This window comes from Clarias gariepinus, chromosome 5, assembly GCF_024256425.1.
Source record: "Clarias gariepinus isolate MV-2021 ecotype Netherlands chromosome 5, CGAR_prim_01v2, whole genome shotgun sequence".
In the NCBI taxonomy this organism is placed as follows: domain Eukaryota; kingdom Metazoa; phylum Chordata; class Actinopteri; order Siluriformes; family Clariidae; genus Clarias; species Clarias gariepinus.
Genome location: NC_071104.1, coordinates 28756377 through 28780469, shown reverse-complemented (window position 1 = coordinate 28780469; position 24093 = coordinate 28756377). Strand labels below are relative to the sequence as shown.

General features: G+C 35.7%; 1 protein-coding gene across 2 annotated transcripts; it reads left to right on the top strand.

Annotated features, from left to right (window-relative positions):
* Positions 1 to 1933: 1933 nt before the first annotated feature.
* col28a2a (collagen, type XXVIII, alpha 2a) lies at positions 1934 to 23729 on the top strand. 2 transcript variants are annotated; one of them, XM_053496596.1, is made up of 36 exons: positions 1934 to 2070; positions 4102 to 4227; positions 7180 to 7757; positions 8913 to 8933; positions 9028 to 9087; positions 10080 to 10133; positions 10490 to 10534; positions 10707 to 10733; positions 10988 to 11032; positions 11123 to 11167; positions 11387 to 11440; positions 12559 to 12627; positions 12911 to 12979; positions 13179 to 13247; positions 15259 to 15327; positions 15779 to 15847; positions 17204 to 17272; positions 17372 to 17440; positions 17624 to 17695; positions 17799 to 17867; positions 18008 to 18079; positions 18265 to 18333; positions 18508 to 18576; positions 18669 to 18737; positions 18839 to 18907; positions 19000 to 19068; positions 19961 to 20029; positions 20150 to 20218; positions 20343 to 20423; positions 20607 to 20642; positions 20797 to 20833; positions 20910 to 21467; positions 21686 to 21930; positions 22114 to 22381; positions 22912 to 23094; positions 23232 to 23729. In XM_053496596.1, the coding sequence occupies exons 2-36, from the start codon at positions 4113 to 4115 to the stop codon at positions 23237 to 23239; spliced, it is 3639 nt and encodes a 1212-aa protein (XP_053352571.1). In that variant the 5' UTR covers positions 1934 to 2070; positions 4102 to 4112; the 3' UTR covers positions 23240 to 23729. The 2 variants fall into 2 exon arrangements, with proteins under 2 accessions (XP_053352571.1, XP_053352570.1); XM_053496595.1 differs by having other exon boundaries at positions 1934 to 2074.
* Positions 23730 to 24093: the final 364 nt, after the last annotated feature.

The window sequence follows — 24093 nt, the reverse complement described above, 5'->3', positions numbered from 1 at the left end:
TATGAATTGTAGTCTCTTGATTTTGTAACAAAAGAGCATAGACTTCCCTATTTTGTCTAAAACATTGTAATCCACAGTGTTTACATGCTTAAAAGCAAGAGGAAAAGCAAGGAAAACCCCCAACCTCTTTTAAGATTTTGTCAAAAGGTTAATAATAAAATAATAAAACAATAAAAATGAATTTAAGATACACAGTTTATTTCCCTTATATTTAAAGTGGTCTCAAACTTTTCCAACCCACTGTATGTACACCATAGGGCAGCATACAGTATGAGGTCCTTTTCCAAACAGTTGACACAAAGTTGAAAGCAGACAGTTGCCTAAAATGTCTTTTTATGGTGTAGGTTTAAATTTTTTTTTTTTTTCCACTGGAACTAAACGTGAAAAAAATGCTTCCAACATGACAATGTTCTTGTGCGAAAAGCAAGTTCCATAAACACATGTTTTGACAAGGTTGGAGCGGAAGAACTCAAGTGCATGCAGAGAGAAGATCAGTGCAAGCTCAGAGTCCTGACCTTAACCCCCCAGACCATGAAACAAGCATGAACACCTGCATGTAGTAAGATTAACTGCTTTGGACCAATCCACGACATGTACAGTAAATTATCATTACTCATATACATTCCATTTTTTTCAAACCATAAAGTCACCATAGATTAGAACAGAACAAAAACACTGGTCCATTTACTCCTATTAAGAACAACATGATGCAGACTTATCAAATAGACTTTCTATTTTCAATGTGAAAAAAAAAAAAGCCACATTACACTTGCTTCCCTTTGTTGAACCGTTGTTTTAATCCATGTATATGAGGAGCTTTCAAGTCAAACTGGGACTTATGATGAAATTTCTTGAAAATTAAGGCATAAACTGAAATTGACATTAACAGAAGACTTTAAACACACAGTATGGTGATGAGAGTCTAAGCCTGTGCATAAATGACAGTCCCAGCCAAGGTTGCTCACAGCCCACTGGAGTCATTTCTTTGAACATTCAACGAGTGGAACATCTGATCATTGAAAACTGATGAATAATTTGTCACCAACTTGTGGAGAAGATGCATCTGCCTAAGAGAACTGTACACAGAATCATTCATGAGCACCAGTTGCACATTACAGCAACTTGGCTGGGTTTTTGACATATCCCCCCATAGTCCTGACCTCACTCCAAGCCATTTCCACATGTTTGGGTCATTAATGGAGTTCCTTGGAGGCCAGCATTTCAGAGGAAAAAAAGACAGTCTAATCATGACTCTTTCTGAGAAAACTACCTATCCTGATGGCATCCAAGCACTAGTGAAAATCTTATAAGTGCAATAGTGTATCAGGCCATTATATAGAGAAATAAAGGTAGTTTTTATTTTTTTAACTGTTTCAATCAAAAGATCCATTTTGATTTGAATGCTCCTCATATTTATCAAGCGAGCAGGTCTAAAAAGAGTACTCTAAATAAAGTATTTTACACAAGGTATAAAAATGGACATGAGTGCACTAATACAAAATATTTTGTTCAAGTGTCAATATATGATATAGTGGTCATTCAACACTGGATTTGTTTGTTGAATTTTTATTTACATAAAAATAAATCCTTAAAATAAGCTTATAACATGATAAGTTATAATACACCACTATACTGTCATTTTTCTGCATGACATCATTAAATTGAAGGTTATTTACTTAACCCGCAGTGTCCCACTCTACACTCCAGAAAAGTTTCATAAATACAAAATGTGATTCTGCCCAGCCAACTTAATACATGGCATATTAAATATCAAGACACATTTTCTTACAAGTCAATTTTTTACCTCTCCTTTCCTCCCCTCCTCCACAGCCAGCGGCTGAGTGGGAGTCCTGGATGAACCAATGTGGGATCCCTCCTCTCTTTAAAAGAAGGACAGAAAGCAGCAGGATCTAAATCACCAGCCCAACTTCAGCATGCCCACCACTGCAGCACACTTACGAAACTGATTGGAACTGATGCCGGAATTCATCTACACACACGTGGTTTTCACACAGAGACACAGAAAACACCTGGACAGATAATACTTATTAAGGGGCTTTGCAGAAAAGAGTGAGTGAGTATCTGTAATTGCTTTCATATTATTGGAACAATAACATAGTTTCTTATGACATCATAATTGCTAAATGTTTTGTCAACTTAGAGCCTGTATGGTTTTGAAAATTTAAATGAAAAAAACTTTTTTTTTTCTTTTATTATAGAGATGTTGTACTTTACACTCTTTAATGCGGTGCACTGTGTCTTGTCTTGCATTCCAAAGTGAAACCATGGAAACCCATTTCATGACAATGAGAGATGTTTGTGTAGCATTTTTTCCCCTTTTGTCTGTACTTGTTTACTGTTCCTGTAACTTATACCGTCTCCATAACGCCGTCATACTAATATTACTACTACTTATAATAATAATAATAATAACAACAAGAAAAAGTAAAAGAAGAAGAAGAAGATAAAGGAGATGAAGAAGGAACATTATTTTTATAGCTTTTTTTTTATATTTTTATTATTCAAATAAAATATTTATAACTAATTTATATAACTACATCATACATGTTACATACTGTACAATAAATCTGTTAGAATTACTAAAATACATTGATATGTTTAAGTATGACCCAGGCAAAAGAAAAAAATACCTGTAGTTCATATAATTTTAAAACACAAAATATGTGACAATATTGTTTAAAAGTGATGCTGAGGAGTAACAGAATGCCTGCATCAGTTGAGTAAAGTGCAGGACAGGATATATCGCTTAAAAAGATCACTAAATTACGATGTTTAAAGATCTAGATTTAGATGTTTTTGACGTCAATACCAAACTAAATTAGCAGTCACTGAATTAGCCTGGCATAAAAACATTTCTAAGGATAAGGAAAGTATGCAAGCTGGCCCATGCTCGTGTTAGATCAAGTGCTGCTGGATACAGTATATCATGCTGCATATAATTTGGAATGAATAGACTAAAATGAAATGGCATTTCTTTAGAGCCATGTAATTGCAGAAACCCCAAATACTGCATATGGGTCAGATACATAAGACAGCCTAAGTGCAAATACAAAACAGTGTACAATAAGTGCAAGAAATACAATAAAAATAAATTAAAAACAAACAAACAAACAAAAATAATGCAGAGTTATTAAAGTACACAGGACAGCATGTGACAATTTACTGTTAACTAATGGGGTAGACAACTTCTCCCCATCAATGCAGACTACATTGCTGCTGAAAGAGTAGAAAAACTATCCCAGAAGCAGCATGTTGGAAGAAAGTGTCTAGTAGTAGCACACTTTTGGGGAAATTGTCCCATAGCAAAATAATGAGCACTTTTCTAAGAATTTAAAACAACCAATGAGACTAGTAAGTTAGACTATAAGATTAATTATTTAAAAGCACAAATATGCAGTGATGGTCAAAATAGGTGGGAGGTCATTCTAGGAGGAATGTTAAAAAGAGACCTGATAAGTCTGATAAATTGCCTGTGATGGTAATACAATAATAATATGCAGTTTTAGACTTAACCTGTACACCAAAACAAGGATAAACAGGTCTTTTCAGGTTTATACCAATTCTACACCACACTGTCTAACTTTTGGTTTCATTATAATAGTAATTACGCTGAATGGCGAAAAACATTAGGATTTGGGATTTTCTATTGCTACAGACTTTTATGCTCTGACATACAGTCTTTCATCATACACAGACATCTTTCTAAACATAGGAAATAAATATAATTGCATATTATCAGCAAGTGAAAACCAACATTATGTTTGCAAATTACACGTTCAAGCAGTTGGTGAGAGAAAGACTAATAAGGGACCTTGTGTGACACCATATTTTAGTTTTGTAGGCTAAGAATAAATACTTGTATGTGTTTCTAAACTGACCTATCCAGAATAAGAGAATGGTCAGTTACACCTTACATTTAATTTTCTCTGCATAATATTTTCAAAATATGTATAACAAAAAATTTAAGCAGTCTTGTTTAACGTTTTGAGATGATTACATGCAATAAGCAAGAAAATATTCCCCTTAATGCATCAGTATTATGAGGTTCATGTTTAGACTGAGCAGTTTATGCTGTTGCAGGAGTGTGAGCCATGGGTCAGTGGCTGAGCTGGCTCCTCTTGCTGACAGGACTGCTGGCAGTCTACACACAGGATTATTCAAAGGAAAGGACAGGAGAGAGAAAACACTACCTAAAATATGATGGAGGTAAGACATGTAATAAAATTAAATACATTTCGTTCTGCTATATGTTATTGTCTTTTCCCTGCAGGCATACCTTTTTATAAGGCGGCATATTGGCTTAGTAGTTAGCACTGTCAGGTTCCAAGTTTGATTCTCATATCAGGGTCTGTGTGAATAGTGTTTGCATGCTCTTCCTGTGCTCGATGGTTTTCCTCCAGGTACTTCGTTTTCTTCAACTGTCAAAAGACATGCAGATTAGGCTAATGGGTGTTCCCAAATTGCCCGTAATGAATTGCCCCAAACGCCTGTGTGAATGTTGACCAGAGGTCCTACCATGGTTGTAAAATAGAAATAAATATAATAGTAATCACCCTAGTTGGACTACAAAGGTTTTCAGATGGATGGATGGATGGATACCTTTAATAGTACTAATTGAAATTTATTAGGAGTATTTTTTAATATGCTTAAACGCTGACAGTAATGTCCACTCCCTTACAGTATGTGTGTGACGAACTTTATAGAGTTTAGCAAACATAAATAAATAAATTGTCAACAGAGCTGGTACAAAAATAAAAAAAATATAGGCATGTACCATACTGAAAAAAACAAACCCCCTAACCAATCCATAGAAAATGACAATAATAATAATACCTAAATAATATAAATTTATGTGTAGAAAGAAAGGGCACTGAGGGAAAACCTCAATAGTGCAAAAATCTCTGGCCAGGAGTTATACAAGGACAGGCAAAAGGTTTACTGTTGACACCTTTCAGCTGCTGTGGAAACATCATCATAGATCGTAAACTGTCGAGCTTTAGTGTAATATACCTGTATATGATCTACTGTTTTAAATTAAATAAGACCAATGTGCACAATTGCACAATGTTTGTGTACAGAGTTAAAACTTTTTCACCAAACCTCTTAACTGCCACAGATCCTAATCTGGTTATGCATATATAAGATTAAGGCTTCCAGAATTGAAACTGATGTCAATAAAAACATCTAAAACTGAATCCTCAATTAACTTTAAAAACTTGGGGAAAACTATGCAAAACTAATATGATATATGAAACTAGATATCTGCAGATATCTAAAATAAAAGCTGCATAGGAAGTGAAAGTTTGTCTAATAATTGCTGAAAAGATGCCAAATGTATATCAATGTATATGTCTTTAAAAGTATTTATACTAAAGTTTAACCGCATAGAGAAGACACTGTAGATTATAGAAGGAGGGAAATCATGACATGAATTTTAACAAGCACATAAAGGTATAGAGTGAAATAGAACAGCAGTTCTCAGCTCTGGTCCTGGAGGACAACGCCCCACACATTTAAGGCTTTGTCAGCACACCTGATTTAACTCATCAACTAATTAACAGCCTTTCTTTAATAAATTGAGCATGGATGGAGCAGGGGAAACACTAAAATAATTAGAGCAGAACCAAGGTAATCAGAATAGTCCACTCGGACCTTCAAGGACACCGCCCTGCCAGTTTGCCTCCACAACCAGCACATCATCCCCAAGTTGGGTGGGGACGAGATGCTCCATATTGAAGCCAGTATTTTAGAATCCTAATATTGGCTGCCCAATAATAAAATCTGTGATTTGAAACAAATAGAAGAACTATGGAAAATATTTATTTTACATGCAACCAAAGGTAAACTCTGGACTATCATTCAAAGTCCTTTCAGATTTCAGACAGCAAGGGGGCAAAATTAACCTTGTAGTTCTTCCACAAGATGTGTAAAATTATAGCAGGCAATTTTGGAGGGAAGGTTATGTAGGGGATAATTCATAGCATCGATATTAATGGGAAATAGGTCACTTTTGTTTTGTCTAGATATCTTATTTATTTATTTATTTATTTATGTATTTATTTATTGTTGTGACTGAAAATAAATCTGCAAAACATAAAAATAAATTATATCTGCATATTTACTTTAGGTGTAAAATTTCCATTCAGTAATGGCACATACTTTGATGCATTATGAAATAAGCCTTAAGGTATTCTTACTGACACTGATATACTGTTTTCCCAGGGGCTTAACAAGGACCACAAAATTTTATTGAGGCACAATCTATTTATCTTCTCATTGCCAATTAAAGAACTGACATGTTATTACTCTCACTTACTCAGCATCTATATCGCTTTATTCTGTATACAGAATACAGAGAGCCTGGAGCCTAACCCAGGAGACTTAGGGCACGAGTCTGGGTACACCCTGGATGGAGTGCCAATCCATCGCAGGGCAACATGTTGTTGTTGTTGTTGTTATTATTATATGTATTATATTTACTTAATAATCAATTCTTCTTGAAATGTCTGCAAAGCAAACTAGTATTACAGAATAAAATACTAGGAAACAACGGAAATAGTATAACAAAGTAGGTAATGATATAATGTTTGAGTGTCTACATCTTCACTAAAGCAGATAAGCAGATGCCTCTTTCTCCGGAATTTTAATTGCCCTAAATCCCTGCCTGTATATGTGCTCTTGCTTCTACTGAGGATGACTTGATGATGCTTGTAGAGTCCTGTGACAGCTAAACATAAAGGGTGATTTAGTACCTGGGTAAACCAAAAGTGTTTTTTTTTTTTACCCTTTCTGAATTCAGAACCAATTAAGAGAACCAGATAAACACTACCAATTCGGTCTTGGAATGCAAGTTTTCTTATTCTATGTAAGAGGTTTAAAAACAAACACAACATTGGAAAAGATCTCTGTTCTCGTGTTCATGCTAAATATGGCCATGTGTTTACCTACCCATTATGGATTTACTGAAAAGTCACTTAGCGATAAGTCTCTACGTGTCTAGCTAAAAATCAAAATACAGCATTGCTTCCAAACCTTAAATTACCCATGATCAGCAAAGTTTGATTAAAAGGTAAGGAAACTAAAGGAAATATATTCTGTATATGCATATTGTTCAATTAACACACAGCAGGGTACAATACTTTTTATACTGTTCTACAGCAGCCATTTTGGATGAAGACTGTGGTCTTGAATTGGCCTTTCTTGTGGACAGCTCAGAGAATGCCAAAGGCCACCACCAGCAAGAGAAGAAGTTTGCCATGGACATTGTGGATGGTCTGCAGAGCATCCGTTTAAAAACTGGGCGCAAACTGAGCTGGAGAGTGTCACTACTCCAGTACAGCAGTCATGTCATCATTGAGCAAACTTTCAAACAATGGAAGGGGACTGAGAACTTCAAAAACAGCATCAGTCCCATGAGCTATATTGGCCACGGCACCTATACTACCTACGCTATTACCAACATGACGAAGATCTTTTCAGATGAGTCCAAAGCTGATGACATCAAAATCGCACTGCTTCTTACCGATGGAGTCACCCATCCAAGAAATCCTGACATCTTCTCAGCTGTAGCTGATGCCAAGAATCAAGGAGTGAAGTTCTTCACCATCGGCATCACACACACTGCTAATGACCCGGCCAACATTGCCCGTCTGAGGCTACTAGCCAGCACACCCGCCTCAAGCTTCCTCTTTAACCTTCAGGACACACACATCACTGAGAAGATCCTTACTGAGATTGTATGTATGACGACACTTTTTCTTTTTAATTATGGCTATCAAAAGTAAATAATGGAATGGCAGAATTTTCAACACCTTTAGACACAATTTGTCTGCTGTTTTCATTTGAACAGATGCACAAAAATGTTAGCTATCCTTATGCTTGCAGTAAACAATTCTCCTGTCAGTCTTTCTTCTTTGGTATTCCCCCAAATTATATTTAAACTGTCAGCACTTGTCTTAAAGGTGGTGTGATCCCCTTGGCATTCCTCTTGGTTAATTATGATGCAGATGTTCCATGAGGTTTATATGTATGGGATATATTATTTCTTTTTTATTGTGTTTAAGAAAAAGCATAAATCAGAGTTTTAAATGGCATGGCCTGATGCAAAAACATAATGGAGCAAAATCTATTTGAGCATTTTAATGGGGCAATATCAACACTGCAAAAAAGTGATATCTTAGTAAGTCACAATATCTTAAAATGTATTCTGTAGTGCAATTATAACTAACCAAATATTATATTAATAATTAAATTAAATATTATTAGCCTATTTATAGACAAATTGCAGATGTACTTTTAAAAAAACACAATCTATTTTATGTTTTTTTTTTGGCTTCTTTGCTTCTTTCTTTCTTATTGCTTAAATTTTAAATGTATCTGCCAATAGAACAATAAATCTCCGCTTAAAAATAGTAAAAGACATTTAGAAACAAGCTTAAATAAAATAACTATTAATATAATTAATAAAATTAATTATTAATATAATATTAGATTTTGCCAGTTGTATTCATATATTTTTTTTTAAATTACTAGATTCAAGAAATTTTATCTGCTCACTTTTTTTGGCAGTGAATTAAAGCATTTTTGGCGGAGTATCACCATCTTTTCAGCAGCCTTTTGTCAATATGATTTCAATCTGAGCCAGAGTAATATGTTGGATAAAGCATATTATTAGTTTAAATATTTTGAGCTTCTAATAGTATCTTTTAATGGTTGAAATATATCTTACACTGTACAATTGTTACAAGATAGTAGTGCTAGTAGAAAGTTCTAGAACTTACATTATTAAACACTAATCACTTGCTGAATTGTATGGATTATTCACCTGTATCATAACTTAAATCATGCTTTATGCAACTGAAATACTTTTGTTTTTCTTTGCCTCCTCCCAGATGCAACTAGCAGAGGATGGGGTATGTACTAATTGGATTTTCTTGAGTTATGTTTGATTAATGTAATGTAAGTTTCATTTCTCTAATTTGCAAATTTCTTTTTCCTACTTTAAAGTGCCCTGTGTCTCAGAAATGTGCATGTGAGAAGGGTGAGAGAGGACCTAGTGGCCCAGCAGTGAGTACTTTTACTTCTTAACTTTCCATCAAACTACAGGCTTTAAGCATTTTAAAAAATAATAACTTCATGCTTGGTATAGATTACAGTCATTTAAGTATTGTACAGTAAAAATGACATTTTTGGGCAAAAAAATATTTACTCTATACCTTTATGTATGATGTAAACTTTAACAACAAAACATTCTACCTTTTTATCTACGTTTAGAAATGTGGTTTAAAAAATCTAAAAAAAAAAAATCCTGAAAAAGATGTGGTGAAGATCCTGGATATTCATCCAGGATGTTTTATTTGTTCTGGTTGTTTCCATGTTTCCAGTTATTATATACTGTAAAGTTAAGTAAAAAAACAACACCAAGGATCATCATTCCCCAACTTTTATTTCATGAGGTACAGAGTATAAATTAGACTGAGGTACATATTTACATGAAGCTTTCAATATAGTGAAGGTTGAACATGATCTGTTCCCCTTGAAATGACAGCAGATCACAGGGTGGGTGATATGTGAGTAGCAGACGTCTGCCAGCAAGCTCCTAATCATTATCCAGGTGCTTTCACTTCATGAAGATTCCAAACATTCTAACCTACGTAATCGCTCTCATTAGTTTGAAAGCTGCAGATCAGCCTTTTGCCGAAAGACACACATCAAGCGGCATATGTATCTTACACACAGACACATGCACGCACACGCACGCGCACACACACAGACAAAGCGAGTCACATAATCACGTAGCCACCTACATAACTATGCTATATAACTATGGATATTTTACTGCCCACAGGGAATGTATGTTTCAGTTTCACATTCTTTTCTTTAGTTGTCCAGATCTATAGAACTATACAAGGTCTCTTCTCTCTGCTTCTGGTATTATTTCAGTCAGAAAGATGAGCTCATTGGGGTTTTTTTGGTTTTTTTTTTTTTTTTCGCAGACACATATAATGTTTGTTTTGCCATCCACTTACATAGAAAATAAAAAATAATCATTTTTACAGGGAAAGAAAGGTCGCCCAGGTGAAGATGGAGCCCCCGGGCTTAAAGGTCAAAAGGTTAGAACACCTCTATCAGGATACTCTCTGTTGTCATGTTTGATGATGTACATGTACGCATGTAGTGGCAAAAGAACACTTTCCTTAAACTAATGCATAGCTTGAATTTTTTAAAAAGGAAGTGATGGAAATTGTGTCAGAAAAAAAAGGTTCTCGTGTAATATATGGATTGCTGCTGAATAACACTCAACCTTGAATCAATTTGTGTTATTCAGATCATATTTACATAACACAGAGTAAAGATATGTACAGTAATAACATGCCACACCACATAAGACAAGTACAAATCTTACTAAAATTGTAAAATATTAATTTTAGGATTTTAGGAAAGTAAATAATTTATCCTATCGTTTTAGGGTGAAGCTGGGTTGAGTGGACTTCCTGGACGTGATGGCTCAGAGGTAAGTATGCCAAAAATGTCAGGCTGAGCTTCGGCTGGTGTAGAAAACTCTCCTTCAGTACTGTCTCACTGATTTTCATCAGCATTTTTTTTATGATGTAATGTAGTGCAAATAAGAAACCAACTAGCTAATAAAATTCTAGTATGTGCTAATAAAGATTTTATTTTAATAGGGTAAACCTGGCTACAAAGGGGACAAGGTATGTCTGTCATTTTAATTCCGTTTTTAATAACCCCATTATTCTTTCAGGACAGGTCTAGTTTCACATTCTGCACTATTGTAAAGGGTTATCTGCTTACCGGTTACAACTGCTTTCAATATAGTTACTGAACAATTAATGGTACTTAATGTGTATTATGGTTTAAGGTGAATACCTCAATATTATCCTAGTAGTTAAAGAATCTGGCAGATTTTCTACCCCTATCAGATTCACATAGACTTATCTGTCTGCAGGGAGACAGAGGTGAATGTGGTACACCAGGAGTCAAGGGTGACAGGGTGAGTAAATATGGAGGTTTATTGTGTTAATTTGTCCTACTATTTTAGTATGTCAGTTGTTGCTTCATCTGTTATTAAATATCCACCTAGGGTCCAGAGGGTCCGGTTGGTACGAGAGGATCCAGAGGGTTGCAGGTGAGTAAAAGCAAAACTGCAATTACATATAGAGACAATTACATATCAGGTACCAAATGGTAAAGTATAGTCAAATGTAAATGCATGTTTAGTGCACTAAATTAAGGCCATATAACAACCCTACCATCATGAGTAAATTATGCTATGATTATGTTATTTTCAGAATAGAATTTTCAAACATGTAACACTATGGCACACCTGCTTGTGTTTCACTTGCAGGGATTACCAGGACCACAGGGGGACATCGGACCAGAGGGCCCGCAAGGCAAGCAGGTCTGTATCGTCTAATCACCAACAGCTGCCTACAGCATACAGATGTTACTTTCACAGGCACACCTGGTGAAAGCTCATATATGACACAGGAAATCCACAGGAATCACCATATTTTACATTCTTGTGCCAGATTTTTTTAAAAGGTATGTGTTGAGCAGTCTGGCTTTGTGTTCAGTTTAACTGCTAGAAGCATCCTGAGAAGTCCCGCAGACATGCCCAGTAGGCATTTTCTGTCCCTCTGTCTATATTTTTAATGCTGTCTTTTTACAAAAAAAAAAAAAGTCTTTCCAAATGATAGCTGCGGCAGTTAATAACATCAGTAAGGTGTTTCTCACAAAAGGGAAAATTCTAATGCTTCCAGTCCATGTAGGAACATGTACACATAATTAGAATAGAGAAGGTGAGACCCTAGATAGAGAGCCTAGACACACATAGAGAAGGTGTACAGTATTTAAAAATAAAGCTACTTTTTTAAGGATCACTGACTGATATTGCACATTGTATACCAAGCATGCTAAAACATAGATTAGAAATGAGGATAAGAGCCATGTTGGGGCAACGCGCTTGTGACATGACTGACAAATGCATTTTGTTAGGTAATTGCAACCTAAACTTCAAGGTAAAATGTAAATGAAAAAAGACATTAAAACAGACCCACAAGTAAGCAGACAGGCTGACAACTGATGGAAAACCAAATTAAATATTGTAACTTTTGTACTCAAAACATCACTTATAGCTTTCTGTACTGCTTTTACTTTGCAATTTTATTATCCAGATTTCCTTTGTTTTATGTTTATGTTCGCTCCAAGGCATCATGTCTGACAGAGATGAGCTATAACTTGTTCAGATCTACAAAGCCAAATACTTTACCACTGTTCAGAGGGGTAGACTGGTTTAAGACATGACTTCAGTAATTACATACCTTTAAAGCAATATATGGCTAAAGTCAGATTTTCCACTTGATATTTTAGATGTAAATATTTATGATTAAGTTGCAAAGTATTACTAAATCTCAGTTAGTGCACGTTAACTTACTCATATTATAATTACAATATGTTTTACTGTATGTAGCCCTTACGTCCAATGTTTTTTTGTGTGTGTGTGTTTGTTTGTTACAGGGTGAGCGTGGTTTGATAGGTCCACCTGGCCTTCAGGGCGAGACTGGGATTGGACTTCCAGGTCCAAAGGTGCCTTATTATTTTAAGTCCTCACCATTCCTATCATTATTATATAGAATCAATCTCTGAAAACATATAGAAAGATGATTGTAGGCTCACTGATCCCCTCAGATTTTAACACCTTCTTTCCTATAATTATTTTAAAGTTTTTTTTTTTCCACCACGGCACTTACTGTGGATTGTATAGGCCTGCCTTTATCAGTACAACATAATGCACTATAGTACAAAAACTTGATGCAAGCCATGAGCACATGGTAACTATGTCATTCTATTTTTTCTTTTTTATCCACAGGGTGATATGGGATTTCAGGGCAGACCTGGTCCTCCTGGCCTAACCGGAATCGGAGAACCAGGACCACCTGTGAGTATAGAATGATCCATTACCAAAAACATTTTTCTGTCATTCTCTAGATGTCACAAATACCACGCTTGTATATACATACTATGGTAAAGTAACATACGTTTTGTTTAAAAAATTTATTACTTAAAAAAAAAACGATGATTAAATTGTTTAATGTTGCATTGCCTAGTGTAAAATTTTAAATATATTTTATAATCAGGGGCCTCAAGGTCCACAGGGTGTTCAAGGTGAAAAAGGACCACAAGGAGAAGGATATCCAGGACCTAAGGTATTTATGCTAATATTTACTGTTTAAAAGCACATAAAGCACACTGAATACAAAAAAATGCAATACAGGGGCAACATGAGAGGCAAAAAAATTTGTTGTGAATGATAATTAAATCCATAATGTTTTAAAACCCTGACAAATAATTTATAAACTAATTAATACATTCTGCATTTATATAAAATCCTCGCAGATATTGTATGTAGAGCCAAGTTGAGATTACTCATTTCATGTCATCCATATGAAGCATCTGTAGACTTGTAGTCTGCACTTTAGTTAACCTTTTTGACTATAGTTCATATTCATCCATTGTACTGTAAATGCCCTGTTATTCTCCATGCTGGAACATGCAAGGTGAATTAGAAGCATTTCTCCCCCAGTGTTTCCATTTACTTAAAACCTGAGGAATGTGTAAGGCAAGTTTAAATCAGACAAAACAAATAAGCTCAAGATAAGTATATTTTTCATAATCTTTGTTTGCAGCTTTAAACCTTTTGAAATCAGTTAGGTTTCTCAAAAAGGAATGAAAATGATTAAAATCCTTAAAACCCAGGTGGCACCAGTCTGTGCCGGCAACTCAGCATAGGTCAATTATGATTAAAAACAAATATATGTGCTTTTATAGATGTATTTTTGTGTGTGTTAATGGGGAGGCTTCAGACTTCAAACTGTATATTTGGGTTTATCATTACTTTTATAAAGGGCAAATTTTACTATTACCAGAATAGGTGAGTGAAGTTGCAAAAATGTAGAACTTACAAAATTTGCTTATTATTATTATTATTATTGTTGTTGTTCTTTTATTTATTTATTTATTTATTTATTTATTCATTTATTCAAAAACAACCACAGAAACATGTGATTGTGTGTATTTGTGCTACTTCCTTGCCTTTGTGACCCAGTTTCTAATTTCGTAACATTTGAAAGTTGGTTAAAATGAACTAAAATTCAATTAATTATATTGCCTATTTAGTGCTGAAAAAAGAGTATTACACTCTATACTGCACAATCCCGAGCCATATATATGTTTATTTAAAAACAACAATAGAAATAATGGCTAAAATGTTCTGTGCTTTAAAAGCTAATTTTTTTTATCAAATAGAGTTGAAAAAAGGAAAGCTAAACTGCTTATTATGTAAAATGGAAATAGTGCTTATGTTTTATAATTAATTAATAAATTTTATTATTATAAAATTAATTAATAAATTATATGTTTTATCATCTACTCTTTTAGAAAAAAAGGGTCTTTGAGTATTATTTGAAGATTCATGGGATAATTAAGGATGCTTAGCTTCCATTCTATTTGAAGCTCTTTGTGGGGGACACACTCTGTAAGTTTCTTCATACAACCTTTTAGGCATTTTGTCAAAAATACATTCATTCATTCATTCATTCTCAGCCTTGGGTGTGAAGGACTGTAAACTTGATGGGATTTAATTCCATTACAGATCATCATGCACACACATTTACACTTCAGCTTAGTGCAGCTTAGGGACAGCTTAGTGCATTCAATCTGCCTACAGGTATGTTTTCAGGAGGTAGGGATAACTTCAGACAGTTACTCGAGTTTAGGATCTCATTTGGAACCTTGAAAGGCCATTGTGACACTCTACTACGAATGTAGAAAATGTGTAACATAATGGAAAAGCCTAACCTTTATCCTGCTCAGCACTTATTTAGTGAATCATAAGTTGACATATACACATATACATAGCATAATATATTTTGTGGGTCCTGAACATGTAATATGTAGGATTGTCTAGATCTTTATAAACAATCTCATATTATCCTCTACCCAAAAAATAATTTAAGTTTACTAGTTAAGGAATGCTAGACTGCTAATAGCCCTTCATCTGTGGCTGTCAAAAGCCCCCTAAAATTAATTATTTCTCCTGAAACGAAGGTAAATGCTGAATTACAATAGCAGCTATGCAATGAGTTATGCCTAATGGTTGTGTTGGGGGAGGGACATTTCAAGGTCAAAAGGGCTGATGGCATTGCTTTTGTTTGGCAGGGAGACCGGGGGCCGGATGGACCGAGGGGCCCAAGGGGACAACAAGGCATTGGAATTAAAGGAGAAAAGGTGGGCTGTAAATAAATCAGCCAATGAATGGTTTTCACACAAACACACCAGGCTTGCCACACAAAAGGAATAATGAAGTACATAAAGGATGGGTAATGGTCTTTTGAGGAGGCATTAGCCATGCTTGGGGGAAGGGGAGTGAGATATAACAGATGGGATAGTCAAAAACAACAAGTTGAGTTTCTGTGAGATTGTCTTAACAGAGCTTCAACATTCATTAAGATCTTAATAGCTACATAATAAGAATTAATGTACAGTATATCTATGTAGTAATTAATGTGCATTAAGACTGAGGCATCTATTCTGGATACTGTACAGCAGGTAATTTGAGTTAACTCATTAAAGTGATCTATAAAATTATTAGCCACTTGGTATAAAGCGTAATCAGAGTGTTTTTGTACTATGTCCCTTTTTGAATCTGACTTATTCTTTTCTGTCTTCTGATGTTTAGGGTGAGCTTGGACCTGCAGGGCCCCCAGGACCAGTTGGTCTTCCTGGGATTGGGATTCAGGGCGAGAAGGTACCATGACATAAGTAATGATGAATAGATTAACGTTGGGCATTCAAGTATTTACTACAGCTACTTTCAGTTGTTCAAAAAAAAATCATCATTTGGTATGAGGGTTGTTTATTGAAATTACAGGCATGCATTCACACCTCCACATATGCCATATTTCCAGATCAGAACATATTTCTTATCAGCTCTGATAATTATGAAATATATCTGCAAATGTATAGCTCTATAGCACACACCTGCATTTTCTAGCAGCCAACCTATAAAATAACAATTTTATCCCATATGCTGTACATTAATAATGGAGAATCACTACCCCCAAAGTGCGGCAAACTGTTCGCATAACGACCTAAAAATTTGCCATAGCAAGTATCATCAACATTAGTCATTGAGTCAAAGAACCATTTATAGTCATTGTATGATAATTCAATGTTACTATAATATTATGCATTTACATTAACCGAAAAAAAAAAATATTTCAGGGTGAAATATTGCGGTTACAACAGTATAAGTCTGAACAGTAGAGACTGAGACTTATTTTTGTCTATCTACAGCGGGGTAAATAGGTATTTGATCCCCTACAGATTTTCTAAGTTTGCCCACTTACAAAAAAACAAGGGTCTATAATTTTTATCATAGGTTTATGGTAAAGGATTGAGACAGAATATTAACCAAAAATCCAGAAAAAGCACATGATACAAATGTTATGAATTAAGTTGCTTATGGGGAAATAAGTATTTGATCCCCAAGCAAAACATGACTTAGTACTTGGGAGAGAAACCCTTGCAGGAAAGCACAGTGGGAAGACGTTTCTTGTAGTTGTTTACCATATTTGCACACATCTTGGGATGCATTTTGATCCACTATTCTTTACAGATTTTCTCTAAATGTTTAAGGTTTCTTGCCTGTTGCTTGGCAAGTTACAGCTTTGTCCCTCTCTGCTCTTTTTTTGTGAACAGGTGGCTTTTATACACATACCACATTGTTGTTACGAGCACCTTCTTAAATTAATGTGTACCACAAGAGCACATTACCAGTCTGTGAGAGGCAGGATTATTTTTGGTTGTTAGGGTATCAAATACTTATTTCCCTCATTAAAATGCAACTTAATTCATAGCATTTGTATCATGTGCTTTTTCTGGATTTTTTGGTGATATTCTGTCTCAATCCTTTACCATAAACCTATGATAAAAATTATAGACCCTTCATTTCTTTTTAAGTGGGCAAACTTCTGTAGGGAAGTCAAATCTGTAGGTGATCAATAACTTATTTCCCCCACTGTATCTGTGTACCATGTTAGTATTTACTACAACTTCTGAAGAAATATTTTAAGATAAAATAACAGTTTTTCTTTATACACAGGGTGTGGAGGGCCCAAAAGGACCTCCAGGAGTTAGAGGGACACCAGGAGAGGGTTTGCCTGGACCAAAGGTTCGTAAAACTAAATACGCAGTGTACAATCTTTTGTTATACATGCTACCTGCATTTAATCTGGATTAAATGTTATGTTTATTACCAACCATGTTTTAGGGAGAACAAGGATTACCAGGAGAAATTGGCAGCCCAGGGGAGAGAGGAATTGGAGAATCTGGACCAAAGGTTCCACTATGTGGATGTTTCTTTTTATTTAGTGCATGTAATTAAACTAATCAAACAGACGCAGATGAAGCAGTTAGAGATGCATACCCAATGCATACCAAGATTAACAATAATGATGTTGGAGCTTGTTCTTATGGACCAGTGTGAAATGGAAATGTAAACATATTTTTCTCCTTTAAAAAGGGTGAGCCTGGTGCCGCAGGACTGGCAGGTTTACCTGGACTTCCTGGAGAGGATGGTGCTCCAGGCCAAAAGGTAGAACTGACAAGTAAATGTAGCTTAACACTTTGAGAGTCTAGTTAGGCTATATCCATCCTGATTAGGTACTGTTCTCAATAACTATATTTGTCTTCACTAGGGTGAGCCTGGAGCAACTGGGCTGAGAGGACCTGAAGGAGAAGCAGGAATTGGCACACAAGGAGAAAAGGTTAATCATTTAACAATAATTCTTCGTGCCATCGATTTTATTAACCTTCTGGAAGATTAATAATAAACTCAATATCAAACCTTATAATTAGACTATCAAGATGGTTTATGAGAAAACTAATATTTACTCCTCTGTACCAGGGAGACCAAGGCCAGCGGGGTGTCAGAGGATTACCAGGCCCACCAGGCATTTCTGGCCCTTCAGGTGCCAAGGTGAGAACCAACAATGAAGGTATCAGTATACATGGTGCCTAAAATGCTCCCCTACTTACCAGTTTTTTTCAAAAAAGGGCTTTAATCTTTATCCAATGACAACAAGATGTGAACAAAAGCTTATAGCTGCGCTAATTTTGTTGGATTCACATGGTGTATTTCAACTGTAACTGCTGTTTTTGTAGGGAGAGCCTGGAGCACCAGGGCGATTAGGCATGCCAGGACTTCCTGGGCGAGCTATTGCAGGACCAAAGGTAAAAATGCAAAATGCCACATCATGCCAATGTTCTGGCAAGCCTTAATTGCACTGGTACACTGCCAAGGCAAAGAAACACAATGCCAGTGTTTAATGTGGTACAGTTTATCACACCCAGCTATCAAATACATTGGAGGAATGATGCTATGATGTCATCTCTCTGTTTATTTAGGGTGATGTTGGGCCTACTGGTCCTCCTGGACCAATTGGAGAAACAGGATATGGGCTTCCAGGTCCAAAGGTGTGTATTCTTTTGTATTCTTATCCAAACTATATAAAAGAAAAAAAACATATGACCTTATATATTTGCTGTGTTCTGACTTGATCCTTTAGGGTGACCGTGGCAATCCTGGCCCTCATGGGCCATTTGGGCCAAAAGGTGAAGGATATCCTGGACCAGTGGTGAGTATTTTATAACAAGTACAAAAAAAACCCAACCAAATGTTACAAATGTATCACCAGTTTCAATTATTATTATTTTATTTTTTTATTTTTTTTTGCAGGGTCCCCCTGGTCTCCCAGGACTGCCTGGAGAACCTGGTCCCGAAGGTATCGGTTTCCCTGGACCAAAGGTAAACCTGCTAATTTTACTAATGGTGTTTTAGTAAGAAGTTTGTTCTTTGTTTAAAAATAACATAATTAATATGTTTACATACACTTAAAGGGTGACGTTGGTTTCCGAGGTTTACCTGGTTTACCAGGCCCACCAGGTGAAGGGATTCCAGGACCACCGGTGAGCGCACTCTTACTTCTTGCTTACAAAAACCTCAGTAGTAATTCAGTGTGTTGGGGGTGGTGGTTCCTGGAAAATAAGCTACCAGAAAAAAGGTATATGTCTCTTCCTGGCTTAATAACAGTACGACTCAGATTAGGATGTTTGGATACTGTTCCTGACAGTTTCTGGCTTTCATTGTAAAGTTGATATTCATTCAGGTACCTATTTCCAATACAGTCAATCCTTGGATTGAGAGCATAATTCATTCTGGAAGCATGCTTGTATACCCAAACACTCGTACATCAAAGCAAATTTCCCTATAAGAAATAATGGAAACTCAGGTTATTCGTTCCACATCCCAAAAAATTCATATAAAAATAATTAATACAAAATATGAAGTGAAAATAAAACAAGGAAATCTGCAGGTAACCTTTGAAAAAACTAAAACTAAAAATAAGGAGTTGGTGTGTGTTTGTACAAAGTGCACGAATACTACTCGTATATCAAGACCTTGCTCGTTTATTAAGTTAAAAAAATATATAGATATTTAACAATTTTTGCTCATCTTGCAAAACGCTTACAAGTTACTCACAATCCAAGGTTCCACTGTACTTAGTAACACTGCTATTAAAATGCACATAATATTTTTGTCCCGACAGAGTATGAGGGCTTACAAAGACAAATCACACTTCACAAAATAATTTCAACATGGATTGTTTAACAGTCAAGTTGTACTTCAGTTCGTTCTAATCCATGGTCATCAACAGAAATGAAACTCTGAGTTAATGACTCTGTTTTTTTCCCACAAGTCCAGACAGCAAGAATTTATATGTGTGAAGTGAATGTGTGGTTAACGCTGCTTAGTTGCTATGGAGGTTTTCTAATTAACCCTGCTCTCCTGCTGTTTAAGGGCAACACAGGAAGGCCAGGCCCACCAGGACCAGTTGGGCCCCCAGGAGAGGGCATTCAAGGCCACAAAGTAAGTGAATCACATTTTTACTTATAAAATATTGCTAGATATGCTACACATAACACTGATGAAAGTGATTCATCCCAAGGAATCAGGAAGTTAAATATTCTTCTCATATGAATGATTCAGGGAGATCAGGGGCCACCGGGTATCACTGGACCGAGAGGACCACCAGGGGAGAGACTCGCAGGTGATAAGGTGAAGTGTCTGTTTTTCTAGTTGTTTTATATTATACTGGTGAAGTGAATTTGTTAAACGAATGTAATAAAAAATGTGCTAATTTGTTATGCTTGACTGGTGATTACTCCCGCTTCTCTTACAGGGTGATAGAGGCTTGCAGGGTGAGAGAGGAATGAAGGGTGTTAAAGGTGATTTGGGTGATACTGGACTCCCTGGACAATCTGTGAGTGAATAAATTAGAAAATTAACATTAACCTAAAATAGCTTTTGACCCAGATGCTGTATTAACATCACATGATATACTATTTATACTATTTAGAACATCTGTAAATTACTGTATTGTGAATGCATTCCGAACTATGAAGTGCTGTTCTGTGGATGACAAAAGTTTTGATTTCTATCATAGGGAAGACCTGGAGAAAAAGGCGAAATGGGCCTCACAGTGAGTAATAAACTTTAATAAGTGATTAAATATTTACATTATAGAGAAGTATAATATAAGGGGAAAGATTTTGTGCAAAGATGACAGTATTTAATTATAATGTAGAATTACATAAATACTTCTTAATTTCTGAATATATGATATTACGTTATAGAGAGAGGACATCATTAAACTGATCAAAGAGATCTGTGGTAAGTAACAGAAAAAGGACATGTTGCACTAAGAATGTCTTAACAACTGACAAAACAATATTACTTCTATGTTTAGGTTGTGGCATCAAATGTAAGGAGAGGCCTATGGAGCTGGTGTTTGTAATTGACAGCTCTGAAAGTGTCGGTCCTGAAAACTTTGAAATTATTAAAGACTTTGTCACAGCACTTGTGGATCGCATCACAGTGGGCCGCAACGCCACACGCATCGGCCTTGTTCTATACAGCCTGGATGTTCATCTAGAGTTTAACCTGGCACGCTACATGACCAAGCAGGATGTCAAGCAGGCTATCAGGAAGATGCCCTACATGGGAGAGGGGACGTACACTGGTACTGCTATTCGCAAGGCTACACAGGAGGCTTTTTACAGTGCCCGCAACGGAGTCAGAAAAGTGGCCATCGTCATCACTGATGGACAGACAGATAAGAGAGAGTCTGTGAAGTTGGACATGGCAGTGCGGGAGGCCCATGCTGCTAACATTGAAATGTATGCTCTAGGGATTGTTAACACAACAGACCCTACACAGGCTGAGTTTCTCAGAGAGCTTAACCTCATTGCTTCAGACCCAGACAGTGACCACATGTACCTCATTGATGACTTTAACACCTTGCCTGGTGAGTCTCAGTGTCAGTTTATGAGAATTAACAATTTGTGGCATTAAAAGTTAAAGAATTCACAAAATGATTTAAAAAGATTTCTCACTGACAAAATTCATATTTTTAGTACTAACTTCAAATTAACTAACTGATTCAGTTTTAACCGAATAACAAAATATAAAACACAAAGGTGTAGCTGTTATTTTAAGATGTGAAATATTGTTTCTCCTCTGCAGCTTTGGAGTCTAAGCTTGTAAGTCAGTTTTGTGAGGATGAGAATGGAGCACTCATCTACAATCGTATCACCAATGGCGTCAATGGCCACAATGGATATAGGCGTAATGGCCATGATTACCATGACAATGTCTTATTTGGGAATAATGGCTATGGAAGTCACCATGAAGAAGAATTTAACAGGAGGGTTAATGCTCACAGTGGAACAAACTTTGCACGAACCAACCCTGTGCCCTTCAGGACTACGGTTTGTACACTACAACTATTGAGAAATATAAGGTCAACATGATGATAGAGAGACTGTCTCTAATTAAATAAAACAATAATAAAGGACACAAACTAATGACTGTTATTTTATAATCGTTGTGGTAACTCACTGGGGTAAAATGAATTTCTAACTGTCATCTGTTTTTTTTTTTTTTATCTCCAGTCTGAATTAGACTTAGGAAGTCATGACCGCAAAGTAACTGATATCAAAACTGATGTCACACCTGTACAGCCTGTGAAAGAGAACAGCAGAACATCTCACACCAGCGTCATATCATCATCACTGCCATTGTCACCATCATCTTCTTCATCTTCTTCATCATTGCAATCATCGTCATCATCATCAAAATTGTCCTCTTCTTCCTCATCAGGATCTATTATATCGAGTTCAGTGAGTGTAAAGCCACAGCCCCGTCCTGTTATAGTCTCAGGTAATAATAAAACAACTAAACATCATCATGTAAATCATTGCATTAAATCAAATATTTTATTGGTTGCTTTAAATGGGTTATAACCATGGTAGAATCTCTGTGGCACATTTTCTAGTCGTATATATCAAAAGTGTTGACCTGTGGGTGGTAAATGTGGCATGGTTCATTTTAAACAGACTAAATATTACATATGGGTGGCACGGTGGCTTATTGGCTAGCACTGTCACCTTGCATGTCCAGAGTAGTTGATGGTTAAGGGCCTTGCATTAGGGCTCAACAGTGGCAACTTGGTGGTGGCTTGGTACCCGTGCCCCATGAGTGTGTGAGTTTGTGCTGTGAGCATGTGTGCCCTACGATCGATTGGTACCCTGTCGTGGGAGCTTCCTGCGACTCTTTATAGAATAAGCAATATAGAAAATGAATAAATAAATTAAATATTACATATGCAAAAGAGCCCTAAGAACAGTTTATTTACTGAATCTATGCTGATTTTGGTTTCCTCAACGAGTTCTGTGATGTGTTGTGTGCAGCTCCTCTGGATCCTCGTTGCTCTCTTGTCCTGAGCCAGGGGACCTGCCGAGACTACATCATCCGCTGGTACTATGACAAACATGCAAATGCTTGTGCCCAGTTCTGGTATGGAGGATGTAATGGCAATGAGAATCGCTTTGACACTGAGGATGAATGCAAGAAGACATGCGTTAACAATATAGGTATATTACACAAAATTAGCAAATAATCAAACCTTCGATGTTTTCTAAACTGTTTCAGTTGTTAAAATAGCCATATCTTCTATTTATTTCTTTAATTGTAGATATTTGCTAATCTACATGTCCTCTTTATTCCACAGCAGGTTAAATGGATCTCAAAGCAAACTGACTAAAAAGTGATGTTATTTTTACTCTTCACCATCTGCCAGGAAAATGTTTAACAAATATAAAAAAAAAGGAAAAAAGATAGATAAAATAGGATTAAAAAAGATTACTGTGATCACCTGCTCCATACTAAAGCAGTGTTTATGAAGTAATGCCTGTTTTCTTTCCCTTAATGAAACAAATAACAAATTTCCTAATATACCTCATTTTTTTTCATCCATATTCACATTTTCTCCCTGTAGGATTTTTCTGCACTGTATTTCATTAATATGTTACAGTTGTACAACTGTATTTCTATATTTTGTCTTATATATAAATATTAAAATATATTTTCATGTGCAAAGTTACAGATACTGTAAATTTCTAAATTACAGGAAAGACTTTGACATGTAACAAAATTATTCATAGCAATTAATAAATAAGAATGGTTAAGATTATAGAACATAGGCTTTGTATTCTTTACTTGATATCTTGACTGCTAAAGTAATTTTTAATTGTTTTGTTTTTCCTTAAAAAATACCATTTATTTTTATTGAAAAATCGTAACTGTGATTATTGTTAGAATCAGCTGTAAGTATAGTACAATGTGTATGATTAATGTTTTTGTACTTTTTAAAATAAATGTAAGCGTTTTTCTTAACTGTGTCTTAATGTGTGATTTCTATTAGTTAGTCTAAGTTATTTATGGTTGTCTAGACAAGACCTATTAACACCCACCAGCAACTTTGCAACCTGCTCATTCATGCAATTATCCAGTAATTATCCAGTTCAATCATGTTGCAATAATTAAGCAAATATAATAATACAGGTACAGGTCAATAGCTTCAGTTAATGCTC